This window comes from Pempheris klunzingeri, chromosome 16, assembly GCF_042242105.1.
Source record: "Pempheris klunzingeri isolate RE-2024b chromosome 16, fPemKlu1.hap1, whole genome shotgun sequence".
In the NCBI taxonomy this organism is placed as follows: Eukaryota; Metazoa; Chordata; class Actinopteri; order Acropomatiformes; family Pempheridae; genus Pempheris; species Pempheris klunzingeri.
Genome location: NC_092027.1, coordinates 6194700 through 6215023, shown reverse-complemented (window position 1 = coordinate 6215023; position 20324 = coordinate 6194700). Strand labels below are relative to the sequence as shown.

General features: G+C 43.8%; 2 protein-coding genes across 2 annotated transcripts; one reads left to right on the top strand and one right to left on the bottom strand.

Moving 5' to 3' along the window:
• The first annotated feature begins 1749 nt into the window (after nucleotides 1-1749).
• LOC139215820 (uncharacterized) lies at nucleotides 1750-5333 on the top strand. Its single transcript, XM_070846853.1, has 2 exons — nucleotides 1750-1802; nucleotides 3637-5333. Exon 2 carries the CDS (start codon nucleotides 3659-3661, stop codon nucleotides 4748-4750), a length of 1092 nt encoding a protein of 363 aa, XP_070702954.1. The 5' UTR covers nucleotides 1750-1802; nucleotides 3637-3658; the 3' UTR covers nucleotides 4751-5333.
• Nucleotides 5334-18563: 13230 nt separating this feature from the next.
• cdca5 (cell division cycle associated 5) lies at nucleotides 18564-20218 on the bottom strand. The gene has a single exon (XM_070846917.1). The coding sequence runs from the start codon at nucleotides 20159-20161 to the stop codon at nucleotides 19352-19354; it is 810 nt and encodes a 269-aa protein (XP_070703018.1). The 5' UTR covers nucleotides 20162-20218; the 3' UTR covers nucleotides 18564-19351.
• Nucleotides 20219-20324: the final 106 nt, after the last annotated feature.

Here is a 20324-nt window from a genome sequence, read left to right as displayed (position 1 = left end):
AGAGACCGAAACCAACATATGATGTTTTTTCACCCCAGAGAGTGAAAGTGAGTTTTGTCCCTCCTTCAAGTCACAAGTTTAAAGCTTCAAAGCCTCTCACTGTTTCTCCCATGATGAAATCCTCCCATTACAGAGCAACCACAGACAGACACAGAAAGCAAAGACAGACAATAACTGTAATTCAGACCCAAACGTCTTTAGCAGAGCTGGAAATTTCCAAATAATATGTCACTTCATATAAAAATAAAACATCGATCATGACTCAGAAAAGTGCTCTGCTTGTTCTTACTTCCCTTGAATGCAACTTAAACAGGTTTGATGTGAAAACTTGTGTACGTACCATGAAGCATTGAAATGAACAATATATATATATTATATAATATTATATTTATATAATATGTACATATGTCTAAAAATGTGTCTTGTGGGAATCTTTAACTTTGTGGTCCCTATGGGGGTTTGTCTTGTAAGGTGCCACACAAGGCACATCGGACATGAAAATACGATAAATAAAACATAATGAAATATATAAATCATATAACAAAAATGTGCTCAAATCCACCGCAGAAGCTCAAATAAAACAACATTAATCCAAAGTTAAAACTGGACTGAATTTGACTGTCGGCCGACTTTTCTGAGATCGAGGTTATATGAAGCATAATTACTGTCTTAAAGGCTTTAATTTCAACTCACATGTCGTCATGTAATTTTGACCTGCTTCACATTCACATGCAGCCATTTACATTCCATTTAAACAAAGATTATATATAAACAGTTAATAAAAGGTGTAGAACAGACTATAACGTGGCTGTAAGCAGATTTTACTGTGTATTTGTCAACAATACCAAAACCATATGTAGGGACTGATGTTTAAACAGCTAATGAAGAACTACATAATAACTGTTATGGTAAAATAAAACACAGAAAGTATGTGTGTAACCACTTTATAGTCTGTTATGAATCATTCCTTAAATGGTAGCATAGTGCTTATGAATGCTAAATAAAGTGTTACCCCCCCCCCCAAAAAAACAAAACAAACTTTTACACCAAATGTAGCCTGACTTTAAAAGCTTTTGGTGGTAACTGTTGGCTGTAAACATTCACAATGTGTGTGTTTGTTTTTTACCACAGGGCTGAGTGAACCTGAACACATCCTTGTGCACTATATGAGAAAGAAATGAGAAATTTTCATGTTTAAAAGTTCATCACGAATCATCACGTCCTTCCTGAGCCTGACCCTCGGCTGCTTGTGCAGAAGCTTGTAACACTAAACATTTTATCCCCTTTTTAATCACTTTATCTGTATTGTGACTGACAGAGAGCGGCGCTGAGAGCATGAGTTGGCCTGTGTGATATACAATCTGTTATTGCACAATCTAACTCCTGTGTGCTTTTATCGTTTCAGATGTGCTGTAATCAGGCCCGCTCTCAATGGCCCTTCCTGTTTGAATGTAGCTGACTATAATAAGACTAATAGTGAGCATGTAATTGTGTTGACAGCGTGCCATCATGTGGCTGTCAGGGCTCAAACCTCCTCCATCACCATCTCTGAGCTCACATTGTTCCCATTCATTCTCCTCGGCTTCCCCTCTCCTCCTGTCCCAGCCCAGTTCAGGAAGTGCAGTGAGTCAGCAGGTCCTTCAGAACCACAATGGCAGGGAGAGGATGGGAGGAGGAGGAGAGAGGAAGAGGAAGATAAACATCACATAGGAGAGAGAGGGGGGGGGGTGTGGAGGGGGAGAAAAAAAAATTGGGAGGGCGCAGTGTCCAGATTCTCCACGTCCCAGCAAACCAGCAGAAAGGTAAGAACAAACCAGAACCTCGTGTTAATATATCATTTGACTTCTTCAGCCGGCAAACAGGCGATGGAAGCAAAGGTCTGAGCTTGTTTTTCCTCAGAGGAGCTAGATAGAGAGGAGACGGCTCTGACATGGGGTGAGCGTTACATAACGCCCAGCGCACATATAGAAACATTCCTGTCTTTCCTGCTTCTTTTTTTTTTGTCTAATCTGACCACATTCAGAGGAAGCCTTTTTTTTTTAGACCTGTACATGTGTCAGGATGTAAAACTGTCGTGTTTTTTTTTTTTTTTTTTTGAAAGATTTAAATCCTCACATCCATCACTGCGCCGTAAACATGCAGCCACTGAGCGCCATTGGTCGCCTTTTTTGTGTTTTCTGCCGTCGTCCGTGCAAAGACACGCACCTCTGTGTTCAGATCAGAAACATCCACCCAGCAGCAGGACTGTTTCGGTATTATTTTTCTCCTTTTTTTTTTTTTTTTATTATTTTTTTTTTTATACATGGCGTGCTGATGTTTTCGCATTGGGTGAAAAGCAGCCACAGCCGTAAGACATCCGTTCTTCTGCAGGCTTCGCATTATTTTTAAGACGCTTAGAGGTTGTTTGACGTTTTAAAATGCAGCTCTGGGGAGATAAAGGTGTCGATTTTACACGGATAAGCGGTGTTTTGTCCTCGCGACCGTCAAGCGTCAGAACTGTGCCCGCTGCACGCGCGCTCCCGTCCGCGGTCGCTGTCCTTCAGCACCACGTGAACGCGCGTGGGGAGGAAGAGGGAGAGAAGAAGAAGAAGAGGAGAGGAAGAGGAGAAAAGAGGAGAGGGGAGGGAGAGGAGAGGAGAGGAGGAGAGGAGAGGAAGGGGAGAGGAGAGGGGAGGAAGAGAAGAGGGAGAGGAGAAAAGAGGAGAGGAGAGGAGAGGAGAGGAGAGGAGAGGAGAGGAGAGGAGAGGAGAGGAGAGAGGGATTGATTGACAGCAGCCTGAAGTCAGGATTAGAGAAATTTCCATTCTGAGGAGACATGTAAATATTTGATGCTAATAGAAGTGGAGTGTGCAGACCAGCCTGTAGTTCTAGACATTATAAACAAGGAGTTTGGTGCGACCTAAGAGTGTGTCTGTGTGTGTGTGTGTGTGTGTGTGTGTGTGTGTGTGTGTGTGTGTGTGTGTGTGTGTGTGTGTGTTCAGGGTGGGGTGTGGTGGCGAACTAGATTTAATTTTCCTCTGTTTTATCGTTGCTTTGGCTCATCCGTCCAATTCTAATCATACTGTGTCATTTTTTTTTAATCCAGCTCTTTGCAGATATTTTACATTTCTGCTTTAACATTTTGCCGTGAATGTGCCGCGGTGCTTTGGGCTGACGACGACTTGTTTTTGTAACTTCTGTGCAGCTGCTGCTTTTGACTCATGTTTGTACACAAAATCAGCTTTCAGATGCCGGAAAATTTCTGTCAAAGTTGCTCAATTGTTGGCAGTTGAAAGCCCGGCTCCGTCTTGAGAACCCCACAGCTTCTGGGAAGCGTCTTTCTCCAAGATTGGAGTTTACTGTTGAAGATCCTTTAACTAATAAGCTGTGTTTTGTCTGGTAATCAAACATCAGGAAAACAGAGGTGCTGTGAATGGGACAGTGTGAATTTGGCAGCTTGTTGATGTTGATGTTTCCCCACAAAAGACTGAAGAAGAGATTTCAAAATACTTCTTGTGCCTTCTGATCGCTAGAGATAATTTGTGTTCTGGGTAATATTGGAAATTTTTGGATACTTGTGCTTAAAAAGGGAGGAAAACACTCCACACCAGCTTCTGAACTATGAAGTGCTTTAATGTTGTGTCCTTGTCGTTTCAGTGAGGCCCAGTCGAGGTCAGTGATGCTCCACCATCAGGACCAACCTCTGAACTCGGCCTACGGAGGCTCCAACATTGGCTCCTCCTCCTCTCTGCGAAACAGGAAGTGTGATAAAGACGGTAACTTCAACTTCCTGCCAGGCAAAGGCGACGATGGCTTCACGGGCAACGGAGGAGGAGACGAGAACCGAAACCAGGTGCGTCCGCACAACCTGAGCCCGCTGGGCCGCGACCCTCCCAGCTCCTCGCCGTCTTCTGGGTATCACCACAACTCAGGGCTCCTGTCACCGCGCTCCCGCCTGCCCTGCTGGAGCCCCCTGGAGCCCCTGCCCGAGATCGAGGGCGGGGATGATGGTTACGGCCGAGTGCCCCCAGACGGGGCGGAGGAAGCGAGGATGGTGGAAGAGGTGAGAAGGGTGATGATGAGCCAGAACGAGGAGAAGCGGCGGGAGAAAGAGGAGCTGCACAGGAGGAAAAGCAGCCTGGGTTTAAGGGGAAGGGAGGAAGATGAAGACGAAGTGGGGGAGTGTGACGGCGACGAATGGGGCGACAGCGACTCTGAATCTGAAGTCAGCTACCGCTCCGGTGGCAGCATGTCCTCCCTCAACATGGACAGCGGTGGCGAAGGGATGCTCATGGGAGGCTGGGACCGCATCGGCGTCGGGGAGCCAAAATCCAACAGCCATGACAACGACTTCATCAGAAACAGCAACAGAGATTCAGCAGGAAGACACAGAAGCTTCAGCCGCAAGTCGCTGACAGGAAGCCACCTGGGAAATGTCCTGGAGGAAGGAGCAGAAGAGCAAGACGACGACGACCGGTCTTCAGACTCAGACGGCGAGATGCCAGAGCTGATGGACGCGGTGTGGACGTTGCGGGACCGCGAGCGCTTCAAGGCCCAGGAGATGGAGAAGCACCAGGTGCAGCTGACCATGTACCGCCGCTTGGCGCTGATCCGCTGGGTGCGCACCCTGCAGGGCCGCATCCAGGAGCAGCAGAACCGCCTGCAGTCCAGCTTCGACGTCATCCTCACGCACAGGAAGGAACTGCTGCGCATGGGCGCCGCCGCCGCCGTGGCCAACGCCGCTCCCGCCGCCGCTGTCGGCCAGTCGTAATCAGAGAAGGAGGGGAGGAACTGAAACAGGAGGTGGTTAAAAAAAAACGGCATTCTTGTTCTGTTTACTTCTACCCTGAAGACATTTCCCCTAAAAAAAAAAAAAGAAGAAGAAGAAGAAATGAACACAACGTCCCATCATCCTGTCTCACTTTGTCAAGCTTCACTCTCATGTTGCTGATTGTAATGACTCAAAAACTCTGTGTTTTTGTTGAATTTTCTTTACTGGTGTCCCACCCAGAGCAACAATAAATGTATCTGAACCATCTTCAGTCAGACTTACACCCCCCCCAACCCCCCTCCTGCATCTACACCAAACTAAAACATATGACTCAGGATGTATTCTGGTCAAAGCAAAGAGGTGATGAACACTTTGTTGTGACATTAACGTCAAAAATATTGTGTGTGTTTGCTGTTCTTCTCCATCTTGTCCTGCTGTGTAGGAAACATCCTGCTGTACCAAAAAAAAAAAAAGTATTGGAAAATATCATATAGATTTTACATTGTTAGAGATGATTTCTACCCTGAGACTATGCTGTGTGTATATATAGAGAGATCATAAGTGCATATAAAGAAAAAATAAAATGATCTTACATCCGAGCTTTCCTCTTGTCCCTGTTTGTGTGCACATTCGTGGGACCTGATCTAATGAAATTTGTGTTTTTGTAATCACATTTTTAATAGATTAATCTGAGGGGAAGTCCAAGGACTGGGCTGATAACACCACTCAAATAGCCCAGAGCCTTCATTTCATTCCAGATCAGCATGTTGTTTTGAAGGAGCAGGTTTATCAAAGCCCCCTCAGTGCAGATATGACTAAAAAAAAAAAAAAAAGGGGGCAGTTTTTATCTTCTGTAGCTGTACTTGCTGTACTGGAGCCCTCGGGCAAATGACCTTTCAGCTAACAATTGCCTCTTTGTCAGCTGAACAAAGTTGGTTTGTATCGGCTCATCACACGGGGCTGGGGAGTGTGAGTTCTGCAGGGAGTGTGATATCCGTGTGGGGCTCAGGCGTCAATCTTTACGGCCATGGCTGCCGCCGCGGGCACTCCGAGATCATCTCACCTCTTCCCATGCGCACGTATGTGTGTGTGTGTGTGTTCACAGAGATACCAGCCGCGTTGCCACCCTGTAATCTCCATCCTGAGCGAGTCGTGGGGGCCCTCGCTGCCCCCCGGGGAGCCTGTCAGTCTGCGCCCCGGGGCCCTGCAGGTCCTATCCGGCCGCGGCGCGCAGACGCCGGTCCGGTTGCGCACAGTAGAGCCAAACCCCGGGGCAAGTTTGGGATAATCCCCGGCTATGCCTCCCAACTAACTCCCGTTTATTTCTGAAGCTTATCGCCTCTCCTGGACGCAGGCACCACAGAGAAAATCTGAGTCAATTTACATATTGATCCCTTGTTCGCTGGCTGAAGGTGGATGTTTGAGAGGCGTAAAAGCGCGAGGATAACGCGTTTACATCGGAATAGTGACTTGTAAGCAACCCACGAGCAGCCACCACTAAAAAAAAGAGGACACCAAGGAGGAACAAACACGCCTTTGATGGTGATTTTGTAAACCACCGAGACGTGATTTCAGGGTAGTTAGGAGAGGCTCTAAAACTGATCCAAACAAAGCTCATGAAACGCTGAGATAAATGAGCCCAAAGATAAAAATGAGCCCAAAAGCTCATAAAGTAGGCAACCTGATCAGTTACGCCTCAGGAAAAAGTATTTTTAGAGCACTGACAATGTTTTAGGTGCTGTGTTTTAGAATATGTGTGCTGGTGTAACTGTTTTCCTCCAGTGGGTGAGAATTAAACAATTAAACCGTATGATAAAGCACTTTTAATTAAGTGTTTATATGGTGTAATTCATTAGTTCATTAATGTTAATAAACAATTTACTAATGGTGTATTGATCAGTTATAAGCCACTAATGCAGAGGTTTTGAAAAGCCATTATTAAAATGATTAATAATAGCAAAATAAAACTTTTATAAAAGCTCATTAATCTGCAGCTATAAATGTAAGTAATTCATTGAGATTAAGGCTCAAGTGCTTTTTACTTTCTAATAAACTGAAGCTGGTAGACTAACACACCTGTTCCTATTTATAAATGGTCATTTCTCTACATTACCTGTGTTAAAAGTTACATAAATAAAAAGGATTTTGACCCTGATGCTCTTCTTCTAAAGGTCAGAGGTCACAGAAAGCCTCACGTCGTCGAGGATGTTCACCGTGCAGCGATGGAGATTTTTCACAACCAGCATTTGTTCTTATTGTCTGGTTTATGGCGGATCTATAAGCATTATGGTTTGTTCCAGCGTTTGGAAGAGAAAGACGACTCCGTAATATTTATATGCAGTTAATTTAAAAACACTGTGTAGGATCTCTGCTTTCCTCACCATGAACACACTCTGGGACTCCTGCTGCAGGCACACGTGGATGCTTCTGTTTCTCTCTGCAAACCTGCTATAGTCAGTAATAAAAAGGGAAAGGAAAACAACTCAGGTAGGGTGTGTTTTTTTTCTTTTTTCTGTCAGTGCAAAACTTCCCGGGGAGCAGAGGGCTGCGCACAGCTGGGCCTTGTGGCACCCCCATGGCGACAGAGGAGCATCTGCATTTTGCTGTTTTGTCGTTAAAACTTCACCTTCTTCTCCAGTGAGGCCACAAACACACCATGTTTCAGTGTCTGACAAAGGAATTCAGTGTTTTTCTCCACAGCGATGCCTTTAGCCCAGAGAGAAAATAACTGTAACACTTACACTGATGTGCATCGTATTTCAATGATTTTTAATCTCAAGTGTCACAGAAGAAATCAGATGACGGTCGTATATATTTTTGATTTTCTTTTACAGAGACCTGGCCTCATCAGAAAGAGGTAGGAGCCCTCTGATCCATCAGTCTGATTGATTTGATTAATTAATTGAACCAAAGGTAAAGTCACAATGAGAGCATTGTTGGTTGTTTCCACTGTGGCTCTCTGACATACAAACAAAAGTGCCTTCTATCACGTGAGCGAACACATCAAATGCAGAAAATGCACAAATATCGGATGTAATCTGTAACAAAACAATACATATTCTCTGATCAAAAAGGAGCAAGAAAGGAGAAAACATAAAGTGGTGCAGTGGAAAAGCTTACATACTACAGGCTCTCTGCAAAATATAAATCAAACGACGAATGACTAAAGAGAAAAAAACTGATTTTACAGATTTTCAAGGCCAAATATTCTCTCTGGTGTGATTAACTTTAGGTCCCACTGTACTGCAGCAGAATAGAAATGCGTTTTACCCATCAGTCATTATTTGGAGGATACGGGGATACGGAGAAAAGTCCACAGTGGAGTTTTTTAGGATTATTTCATCTGTCTGGCCTGACCTCAGACAGCCCGACCTGTGACCTCACTCTGACTCTGCTGTCTTCACGCAACAAGAACTAATCCGTTCATGTACATGCTGAAGAGACATTATGATCTCCCTGTGAGAGATTCTGTCATGGATGCCCACACACACACACACACACACACACACACACACACACACACACATCAATCTTTGACCCACATGAGCTGTGATATCAGCAGTAAACAGTATCCACTAGGGGGAGACACTCCATCACAGACACACTCAGATCAGACCAGAAGATTCTGTGGTTTGACACCAGGGGGAAACAGTGTGCACACGGGTGGATTATTCAGCAGTGTGTGTGTGTGTGTGTGTGTGTGTGTGTGTGTGTGTGTGTGCAGCAGTGGTGCACTAAACAGGGGACCACCTGGGATCCATGAAAGGTTCCCATTGGGAACATTGTTTTTCACTACATGTTGATTGATACGATGCAGCAGTTCCCAACCTGAGATCAGGGCCAAGATCAACCAAAGGCATCATGGGATGATTAGCAGTTTTTTTTTTTTCCCACCGTCTGATTTAATTTAATTTCTTGTTCAAAAAAATATGAAGATGAAACAGTTAAAAAAAACACTCTGGACTGTGGACTCTGCAACCTGTAGCCTCTTTATGTAATGCCAAGGCTTTGTTTTAAGGCGTCACTCACCACATGGTTGGCAAACACTAATAAAATGCATGGATGTGACTGGTTTATGATTATAGTTGGTTCAATAGCTTATTTTTTTTAAGTCTGAGGCAGCTTACCTGCATTTTTACAATTTACAGAGATCACACAGATATGTTTGGAGAAAGAAAAAAAGAAATGATTACACAGGCCTACTGTCCTGATTTTTAATGCTTTGGCCAATTGTTGTTAAAGCTTTAATGCCAATGAAGGCCATTCCATTGCATTCAATTGAATTCAGAGAAAGAAAGAAAGAAAGAAAGTGACAGATCAGTGACAACTTTATGGTCTTCTTTAGAATTAAGGAGATTATTTATTCATTCTGTTGGGAGTTTTAGTCAAGAAAGAAAGAAACAAACAAACACTTGAAAACATCCTTTAAGAAATTATTTGTCTATGTTGAATTACATGAAGTTGTTCTGTTTACTTGTTTAACACATAAAAAAAGATTCTCTGGGAGTGGGTCTGCTGTCAGATGTGGATCTACACTGACAAGTTATCTGATATATCTGTAACATCCTCCTGATATTGTTTTGCTGTCCCACTATGAGCAACTTTACGTGTAATTTTCCTTTTTTGATTCCCTTTATGAAGAACTCATCTTACTCGTCAGTATCTGACAGCGTCATATATTAGATATTCTGATTCAGCTTCACTGAAGCTTTGATGTTCACACTGAGGGAAAAAAGCCAAAGATTTACACACATTTCCCCTCAACTCAGACATATTTAGTATCTTTAAAAACACACACTAAAAGGTCAAAATTGATCCAACAGTACTGGGTTAGCGTCACCCAGTGCACATGGGTAAAAAAAAAAACCCACCCCAGTCAATAGGCTGTAGTTTAGCTCCTTAGTGTTTGTGATTTTTTAATAATGTGTGTATCCTTTGCAGTTTTACATGTCATGTTCACATTGTTTTGTACAAGTTATGATACATGTGGGACAGTTTTAAGGTCGAACTTGAGCTTTTCCTGCTAAAGAACAAAATGGCTGGTTATCATGACCCAGTCTGGGCAAATAATATAATAAATATAACACTGCCACAACTTTGGTGCTTGGTTAAGTTAACCCCATATTAAATCAGTGAAATTCTGGGTTAACGTTATAAAAATACTTCTGCACATCAGCCTTACACAACATTATGTCCTTATTCACTTCATCTCTACACTGTAGTGAAAGCGGGCCTTGGTGTTTTGCTGTGTAAAGGTTTGATTCTTCCTGCTGTCTGCATTGGCTTCAGACCGTTATATCACTCTGTCTGTCCCACTAAAAGTTCAGATTAAGATTCCTCAGGACAAAATCGGAGTTTTGTGGTCTTGTATTTGGATGCCCTTGACATGAAAAAGTTTGGGAATCCCTGCTGCAGCCTCGGCCTCGTCTGTTGTGTGGAGCTCTCCGAACACAGAAATACATACATACCCTATCATACTCTCTCTCTCCCCTTCTTCCCTCTGCCTGATGTAGTGTGACAGTGTGTTCGCCCGCAGCACTCTGCTGGCGTGGAAACAATCAGCTTTGACAGAAAGGGGGTGGTGGGGAGGATGGAGGGAGGCAGAGGAGCAGGGAGGGATGAAGGGAAGTGGGAGGGGTGAGGAGGGGTGAGGGGGTGGGGGAGGAGGCGGAGGGGAGGCTGCGCGGCCCGAGGCCTGTGTATGATGAACTGGATAGAAAGACCTGTCGTCAGAGGAGAAACAACAGAACACACATAGATAGATAGATAGATAGATAGATAGATAGATAGATAGATAGATAGATAGATAGATAGATAGATAGATAGATAGATAGATAGATAGATAGATAGATAGATATTATTCTTCTTCATCTGTCTTTTAAATGTTAGTAGTATGCTGCTTTGTTTTAGTATGGCAATGAAGTTATTTTGGCTAAAACTCCTCCCAAGTTGAATTTATTCAAATAAGTAAAACAAAATGTGTTAAATGTGACTCAAAGAGGAAGCAGAAAGTTCCCATATGAATTACACAGGAGCGAAATGTACCCGTTTAATTAAATTTCTCATTGTATTCAACTATTAATCAGCGTTTTGCATTATTTTGCTCATTCCTGCAGAGCCCAATTATTGAATTTAAATAATTCAATCAAGCCGTCCTTGTCCTCCATTGTGCTCAGTAAATTGGCTTAATTCAACTTGATTTAGAGCCTAAATTGAAAACCATCGACGAGCTAAACATGGTCGAAACTTTAATTGACAAAGAAGACAAAAACAGGTCAAATCATCCTCCGAAATGTGAATGTTTATCAGCCCAAACTATTGCTAATAATGTGCTCTGACAACCTGTTGACTGAAAGAGAAAACTACACTGCATTTAAGGCCTTCATGACCCCAGCGTCAGCCAGCCACTTGACTCTCTTGGCTAATTCAGTTAAAGCAATCAGCTCCATTATGAGGGCCCCTCTCAGGACGCAGCATCTCGTCACTGTTTGATTCCAGGACTTGAAGCTTGTGTGTGTGTGTGTGTGTGTGTGTGTGTGTGTGTGTGTGGGAGGAGGAGGGGCGTGTGCTGACGGTTCAGCTGCCTCGTCTGCTATAACCAGCTAATAAATATGAAAACAGCAGGTTAAAACTTTTTTATTCGTCCCGTGCCTGAAAGGATTATAGCCTTCTATAGAGTCCCGTGAAAAATCCCCCAAACCTCATGATGCCCAATGTTGTCCCATAAAACTGTGTTGGACAAAAGGCACAGAAAGGGGGCTTTTTCACGCATAAGGGGTTTTCTCAAGAGCACATTGAGGGGAGCCCCGGCCGGGACCCGCCCATAGATTATCTGGCTGTCAGTGAAAGCACGGCTGGGAGCGGCAGGTGCGTGTGCCAGGCACGGGGGGTCACGGGGGCCCAGTGACCATGCAGAGGGTGGTGAACTATGGAGAATGCTATACGCAGCTGCCGGCAGGAATGTTTGCAGATTGTCACTTCCATTTAACTTGCTCTTTTTCTTTTCTCTCCTCCCTCCCACCCCGACCTAGAGATGGAGCCGGTCTCCCAGGTTTCCCTCCCTTCCCTTCCAAGCTGCGGAGATAGGGGGCTAAACGGTGACACCCTGTCCACAAAAGCGACAAGCGGCGCAGGTCGTCCCCGCCTCAGCGCCGTGAAATCGTGGATTAAAGCCGATAAGAAGCAAGAATGATACAGATCCCACCATTTTTTGAAGGAGTTTTATGGGACTAAATGAATGCCAAGTAACTCATAAGGCAGGGTTAACACACTCTTTAACTCCGTCTCACTCCAGTCCCCAGAGGCGTCTTTCATACAGGTTATTGGATTTCACGTTTTTGAAGCGCAGACATCAACATATGGCGGTCTGTAGATGAAGCTGAGGCTGTTTAATAATGCAGCTCATGAATTTATCTCTGCAACTTTGCCAAGAATTAATCAAATAACACAAAGAATGCAAATTGTACGCCACCTAAATTCACAAACTAATCTTTTGTCATGTGGCCTCTTGTGGAAGCATCATCTCTTATCTTAATTTTCATGCATTCAAAATAAAGTCTGCAGACTTCATCTATCAAAGTAGAGTCCCTGCGTTGACCCCCGTGTAGGCCGTATCTGTGCCTGGAAATGGCCTCTTTGCACCGTACCTTGGTGTCTAATCTCTGCCGTCCAAACTGTGTCCCCATCCAAACTGTGGCCTGAGGCTGTGTGTGGGTCCGCAACATAATCCCCCTCAAAACTCTGCACTCCCTGTTATTCCACTGGGGTTTGGCGAAAAGTGCTACATGTCAGAGCGGCAAACCGTGGTGCTTTTTCACACCATCTTCTAGCAAAAAGGGATTAATGTCCCCACCATTATGAATAATGAGAATGAATAACAAACAGCCGTCTGTTTATCCTGCGCGATTAAATAAAGGAAAGAGTGTCCTTGTGCTTTTTTATTGAACTGTGTTAATGGAGATGACACGCAACCAGCAGAATGGGAGGAAATCAGTGAGTCAAGCCGCCATCTGATGCTTTAAGCCAAAGTTTGGCACTGAATTTGTCTCTTAATTAATGTCTAACCTGGGAAATTTAGTGAATCTATTTTTTGTAGGCAAAGAAGAAAAAAAAACATTATATTTATGTGACAAAAATGTTACACTCATGATAACATTTAAAGGAAATGGGAAGCTGCCACTGAGGTTCGGTCCTCTGTGTTGTGATGTGTTGTTGCGATTTTTCTTGTTTTATTTTTGTGATTTTAGGGATTTAGTGACGCACAGGAGGGGTCTGCTATTAAAATTTTATATAAACTTTGTAAGTTGATTCTGGATTTTTTAAAAAAAACTCTGTGTTAACATTTGAGTATTTTTCGGAAACACCATTTAGACTTTCATACTGTGAAATAAAAATGTACAGCAAGTACACATGAACAGTTAATTGAATAAATAAGAAAGGGAGAAAAAAAAGAAAAAATGGAAATTTTCGTTTTTTGTTTTTTCATCTGAAAGAGGTGCAGGGGCTGTTGGAGGACTCTTGACCTTGGTGTTTATAAAGTCCCGCTCACTGCCCTGTTTATTTATGAAAAACATTGCTCTAATAAGAAATAACTGATCAGCGTAAAATAATACAAAAAAGTATGAAATGTACACATTTGGTCTTAAATTTCCCACCTGAATCTCTTTAAAGTGCGACTACGTAACTTTTGAAAGGAGAATTAACTCATTCTTTCACTTAAAAATGTAGGAATTAATTTATTTGTAATAAAATGCAGCGTTGCTCTTCCAGTATATTTAGAGGTTTTGCTGCTACAACCTCATGTGGTCTGGTATGACCAGTAGATTATGGTAGCTAACGTTAGCTAGCTAACGTTGTGCTGTGGGAGTATTCTAGCATCTAGTATCCAGTATAACGACAACGACACATGTGACAAAAAATGTGAAAAATATGTTTAATGTGATCAACATTTCACTGCAACTACTGCATTTTTGCTTATATTTTTTCCCAAAATTCACCGGATCATGACTGCCAGCACCAAGAACGGCCTCGTGACAACAATTCACGGGACAACATTGCTCCTGGTAGAAGAGAAAAAGCCCTAAAGATTAATATGATATAATATAACCAAATCAACCTAAAGAAGACAAAACACTTTTGGTCCATAGTGACAAAATTGTCCATCAGCCTCTGATTTAAATGTTTTCCTCTCTATACAGACAATAAATCTCTTCGGTGCATCTTTCCCCCTTTTTGTTCAGTATTTTCCAGTAAACGCTGGATCAACTTTTCAAAATGGAAGAAGACCCTTATGGAGTGATGATCTAACCTCATGCAAATGAGCGACACTTGCTATTAGCAGAAACAACTGATCCCACAAAAACTGATAAATAAATAACACTCTTGGAGCCAAAATGTCCGTTCTTCATCTCCTCACTGTGTCTCCCATCGTGACCTTAACATTTCTCTTCATCGCGTCTTTTTGCTCAGTATTTCCCACCACACACTGGCTCATAAACTCTGTATCCAGAGCTGCCAAATCGGACAATGCAGCTCGGAACAAGAATATGAAAATGAAATATGAAACAGTGGTGTGATAAACTGGTAGATAATCATCTTTTCATTAAACTTTCATCCCCAGTGACTTAAATATTCAAGAGCCCAATTACAGAGCTTGTATCTCTCTCCCTCATTCTCCCTCACTCTGGCTTTTCTTAACAAGAGCAGTCGGAGGGGGGGGGGCGGAGAGGGGTGAGTGGCTTAAGGGTTCAGTGAGAGCATCATTATGGAGCGGTCACACGGGGGGAGAGAGAGAGAGAGAGAGAGAGAGAGAGAGATGACCCGTCGTCCCTCATCGAGGACAGGGAGCAGCAGGCCTGACGCCAGGCTGTCCAAATACTGGGATAAGAAGGGGAGGAAGGAGGATGGAGAGGCAGCAGACAGACATGCACACGGTGCAGCCATGTAGGTCTGATGGATGGAGGGATGGTGGGAGACGGAGAGAGGCAGACAGAAACAGACAGACGAGCAGAGAGAGGAGTATAGATTTTCCAGGCAGATAGTGGAAAGACGTGTGCATCCTGATGAGTGCCACAAACAGGGCGCATGACTCTCTTGTCTGCCTGTTTCTGTGTGTTATGTGTGTGTGTGTGAGTGTGTGTGAGTGTGTGTCAGTGTATTAGCAGTCAGAGCACTGAAGCCCACGGGCGATTCCTGTGTGTGCTTGCGATAAAGGGAAAAAGGGAGGAAGTATAACGGGGGAAGCGGGGCGTGGAGGAGGGGGAGGCGAGGGGTGGGTGAGAGGAGAGATGAGGAAGTTGGTTGGGTGGGGAGGAGGGGGGAGGTGGAGGCTGGGGATGCTGGGTGGGTGGTGTGTACGTAGATGGAGAGAGAGAAGAAGAAGAAGAAGAAGAAGAAGAAGAAGAGGGAGGAAAGAGCATCCAGCAGAGCAGAGCTTCCTCTGTGCTGTCAAAGCCTCTGGATCATGTCCCCATTGGTCTTTCTCTTTCACACACACACACACACACACACACACATGCACGCACACATGTTCCCTCACCCAATTGCTCTCTTCTCCCTCAAACCAACCCCTCTCTTCCCTCCCTCCCTCCCTCCCTCCTCCTCATGAAAAGAGTGTCTTGGCAGGGTAATTAAGAATGGCCTCTAAACACAGGAGTATGGCAGGAACGCTCCAGATGAAAGTAAATGATTAAAATAATTACAGGCTGAGAGCTGACGAGCCGGAGTGTGGGGTGGCCGCCGGACATTTGTCGGTAATTAGATAATTAATCTGAATGCAAATGATGAGCCCTAACGAAGCAGTCAAGCTGAACCAGCGACAACTGCCGTGAGTGAAATTTGAGGGGTTGGTGGTGGTGGTGGTGGTGGTGTGGGGGGGGGGGAGAGAGAAAAGAGAGGAAAAAGCAGAGACGAGAGAGGGGTGAAAAAAAAACACAAAAAAAAACACATGAATATGAGTGTAAAATATCCAACCTCCCACAAAAATCAGCATGAACAGACGCTGAAGCAAAAGCCAGCACAGGCAGCAGCAGTGGAGGCAGCAGCATTGTAAATCAATAACTGTTTCTGGCAGTGAGGGCTCACAAAACGCCCTCCTACTTCACTCTGTTTGTAACTTTCAGTCATAGTGACAAGCAGACATGAATACCTTGTTAAAAATATACAAAAGGCAAACCACCATGTGTTGTGCTCGGCAAAAAAAAAAAAAAAAAAAAAAAAATGTCTCCTCTCCCAGGGAGCTGAAATGCCAAATGAAGGGTATGAACATGAAATGGCACCTGAGGAAGAAAACAGAGCAGGCTTTGCACACCCTAAAATGCGTGAGCAAATTGTGGATTTACTCGCTGCTGCACACTCAAACACGCACTCATTATCTCTCTAGGTGTCTCCTTCTCCTACACACTCCCAAATACTATCAGCATAAGTACGTGCTCTCGGCAGATGTAAATAACCAACTTCATAGTTTATTCAGAGATGTTTTTTTTTTTTTTATCACAGGTGTAGATATACTTGTCAGCATCTTTCTGCAACACCGTGGATCACTTCTTTGGATGTAAATAAAGATATTCGGGGGTTTTTCTATTACGATGTATTGCTGTTGAAGGTGTGGCGGTTCTGTCTGGATTTTTATATTTTTTGCGGGGCACTGTAACAACAGCAGCACCACCAGTAAAGAGCATCTTGGCTTAAACAGAATTATGACCATCATGATTTAGTGGATACAGATAACAGTAAGCGGCAACAACCAGACAGCTGTGACTATTTCAATGGTGTCAAAAGTCCTAAATCGTATCTATTTGTGATTGGACTAGTAAATCTGTGGCTACTAATCAGTGGGCCATTGGTGGACTCTCATTGAGTTTTTTGGGCCCCCGTAGAGGGCACCTCATCCTGTTTTATCTACCATAGGTTACCCTCTACGGGGCGCAGGGCCCTTATAGGCTGCCCAATGAGCTGGCCTCTACATGCTGCTAAATAGTCTCTTTAAGTGTGTGTTTTTGTCACAGAGGTGCAGTTGTTATACTTCTAATTAAATCATTTTAATTTTAAACGGGGTTTGGAAAGTGTTTCGCCGTAAACGTATCTCGACTTTCTGTGTGCTGGTGCCCTTTTTGAACATGTTAATTTCTAGTGTTGTAACAGATACCAGATCAATATTCTTTTGATGGCTTCCTCTGTGGTATTCTAACCTGTTTTTCCAACGAAACCCGTTTTTTCATTCAACAAAAGAAAGCCAAACTTCTCAGACTTTCCCTAAAGGTAAATGACTTTCGCCTGTAACTATCTGTTTAAAGTAAAGACGGGAACGAACCTGAGCATGTGGTGCTGGAGAGTGATGTCTGTCACATATTCTGGGATATTTAGTTGGGTTCAAACCTGGGGACTCATTACAGAAACCTCCTAAGCCTGAAACCTATCTCAGTTTAGGGTGACATTTAGTGCTTTGGTGTTACAGAAACATGTTTCCTAACTGCGTCTTGGAGAAAAACCCCCATCTTATCTCAGGATAGGAACTGTTCCAACTGAAGAATCAGGTTAGGATGGCAGCACCATCATCGTTGGGTCTGTGTGGCAATGACAATGAAGATGGGAAACAACATAAACACAGCAATATTATGACTGGAAGGCTACTCAAACCATATGATGACGCTTTAAATGCATCCTGGACCCATAAGTGGAGAAGACATCTTCCCAGAAAAGTGCAGTTTCCACTCTTACACGACACAATTAATGCCTAAAACTCATCCAAACTACAACAGAGCGCCTGCCTTCTCTTGTCCATGACAGCTAGCTAGTTAGCCGGCGATGAGTGAAGTGAGGCCATCGTTGATCTCACATTCAAAACACAGATCCAGGCGTGACGGGACGAGACTGAAGAATCGAGTTTACAATTACACACAGTTAAGATATGAGATGGGAGGTAGGATAGGACGCAGCCATGAGCTTAGGAATTACCTCTGTGATAGGGATATTTAAGATAATGAGGCCCCTGGTGACTGTGTAGGCCACAACACAATTCATATCATCATTCCCATTAAATGATTCAGTGACCTTTCACACCCTGCATACAAGCATCTGTATTTATGTTTGTCCAATCGATTATTCAGGCTTTCCTCCAGTTTATCACCAGTACGTACATCAGCAGGAGAAACCATTCAAATTCTTTGTTTTCTACAGCCAAACTAATCCACACAGACCGAGGCGTGAAGGTTGATAACACCCCCCCCCCCCTTGTTAGTGCAAATTATGCAACACATCCACCTCTAAGAGACTCCAGAGGAAAACCGTCTTACCTGTCCACCAGTCTCATTAAATGCAGACAGATCGCCCACTCACTCACTCACTGGAGACCAATAGTGAGCACGCAGGACTGTGTTGTTAGCTTGTACCTTATTAAGCCCCGCGCATGTTAACATTAATCAGCAACATGTGCCGTCTCCCTCCAAAGCTGTACATGTCCAACAGTGTTGTTTTACATCTCACATTACTTTCCTCTGATTATAAAAGCAGATTTTTATTGGGTTTTTTTTGTGTAGTTTCTGAACTCGTGCATCAAAGAAACACAAGATCGGCCCTCCACTTAGAAGAAAATGCTGCTGAGCCCAGATTGAGCAGAAAACTGTTTTTTTTTTTTTTTTTTGGTTTTAAAGAAACTGCAGGAATTTTAAAATACTGCAAATGTGGTTTCCTTAAATTTTACCTTACTAAAAATATTAACATTGGCAAAATGTTTACTGAACAGTAAAGTATTTCTGTAAAACATCCAGTACTGTGACTGAAAGAACCTTTATGTCTACTGGCAAGTCTGGTGATTTAATTAGTTGTGTATTTATTTACATTTACAAGCAAGTAAAAATAGATTTTCTTGCATGTTAAGAAAAGGACATAAGTGGCATAAAACAAACAGTCCAAGATCAACATTGACAGGTGCCGTCTTACAGTCTTATTTTGAAACTTTATGTCAATTAAATATGGATGTAGAACATTATTAAAAAAGGTAGAATCCTAGTTACGGCGCCTGAACTGCTGCCCACGTTTCTGTGGTTTTTTCAGCGATTCCTGTGATAGAAAATAATCCCTTTACTGTTCTCAGATCGTACCATTCCTGCAAATATATGCTTCACATTTTAGAAACTACCCCTTCCACATGTAATTACAAGCCATATTAAACTGCCACACGCTGTCCTCCAATGTATAACACGAACAATCAACCAGGTTTGAGACTGAAAAGTCACTTAAAAAACAAACTTAGCAAATGCAGTTTAGTCAAACGGGACCTTTAACATGACAAATATAAGATAAACGATCACAGGAAACATAATCTGTATAAAGATTTCAACAATAGCCAAAACAAAGAATATACTGTAGCTTTTACTACTCTAACCACGGTTACCACAGCGTAATGACTTAAACAACCCCATTAAGAGCATTTCAATGAACAACCAAGCACATGAAATCAAAAAAGAACAGAATATATAAGGCTGGAAATGTACAACAAGTTGAATGTTTTTGAGTATGAAGCAGACAGATGATGCTGTCCTCCCACAGCTGGTGTTTATCAGCATGTCAGGACAGATTCCTTCAGTTCTTCAGTCATGATATTTACTCCACAGTCAACTCAAACACCTCTGCCTCCTCAAACTCAGCGTTCATCTTGGCAGCCATCTCGTCCAGCTCTGTGTCGTCTATGTGCTGGATCTTCCTCCTCCTCCTCTTCTCCTTCACCACAGCCACTCCGGGGATGTTTGGGTCCGGCTCGGGGAAAGCCGAACCACAATCATCCGCCTCCAGCAAGGACGTGAATGAGCTCAGACCGGCGCAGGACCCAGAAACCTCCAGACCTTGGATCTTGGGTTGCCTGACTCGTCCGATCACCTCGGGGGTTTTCAGCATCTCAAAGCCGAATAAGGCGTCTCTGGAGTCGGGGCTGTTGAAGGACTTGTCGCTGAGTCTGCTGTAGGACCGGCGAACTTTCTGCGACCACACCGCTTCCCCTGGATCCTCTGCCGGCTGCTGGGGACGACAAGGCGGCGGTGGTGAGGAGGGGAGGATCGGTGAGGGCATAGCGGCCTTCTTCTTCTCCTTCTTGGCCGAGGAGGAGCTTCGACGGCCCGGGACAGGAGCAGGAGTGGAGACATTAGTCGCCGTTTTCTTCTTCTTCTCCTGGCTGCCTTCACACTCCGACCGTCTCGGCGTGTTCTCCTTGTTCTCCGACGGTGCGACTGTTTTTCTGGGCGCTATTTTCCTCACAGTGATGGAGCGCTTGACCGCAACAGACGGCACCGCCATTTTGTTGTCACTTTTCACGTCAACGGCTTGAGGAGAAGAACTCAACCGCGCGGACCGTCTCCTCTGCGAGCCGTTAAGATGATTAGATTCCGCCATTATGTTTTGAGGTTTCCCTTCCTTCATACTTACAAATTTTCCAGCCGAAATAGCCGACTTTTATTTGGATTTACTGTACAACCGGCCGCGTTGTATCCCAACACGGGTAACACAACAACAGCAGTCCGCTCAAATTGCCCGCCTGAGTCGCACAGACATGACGAAATACCGTTTTCCGGTGACGACACCA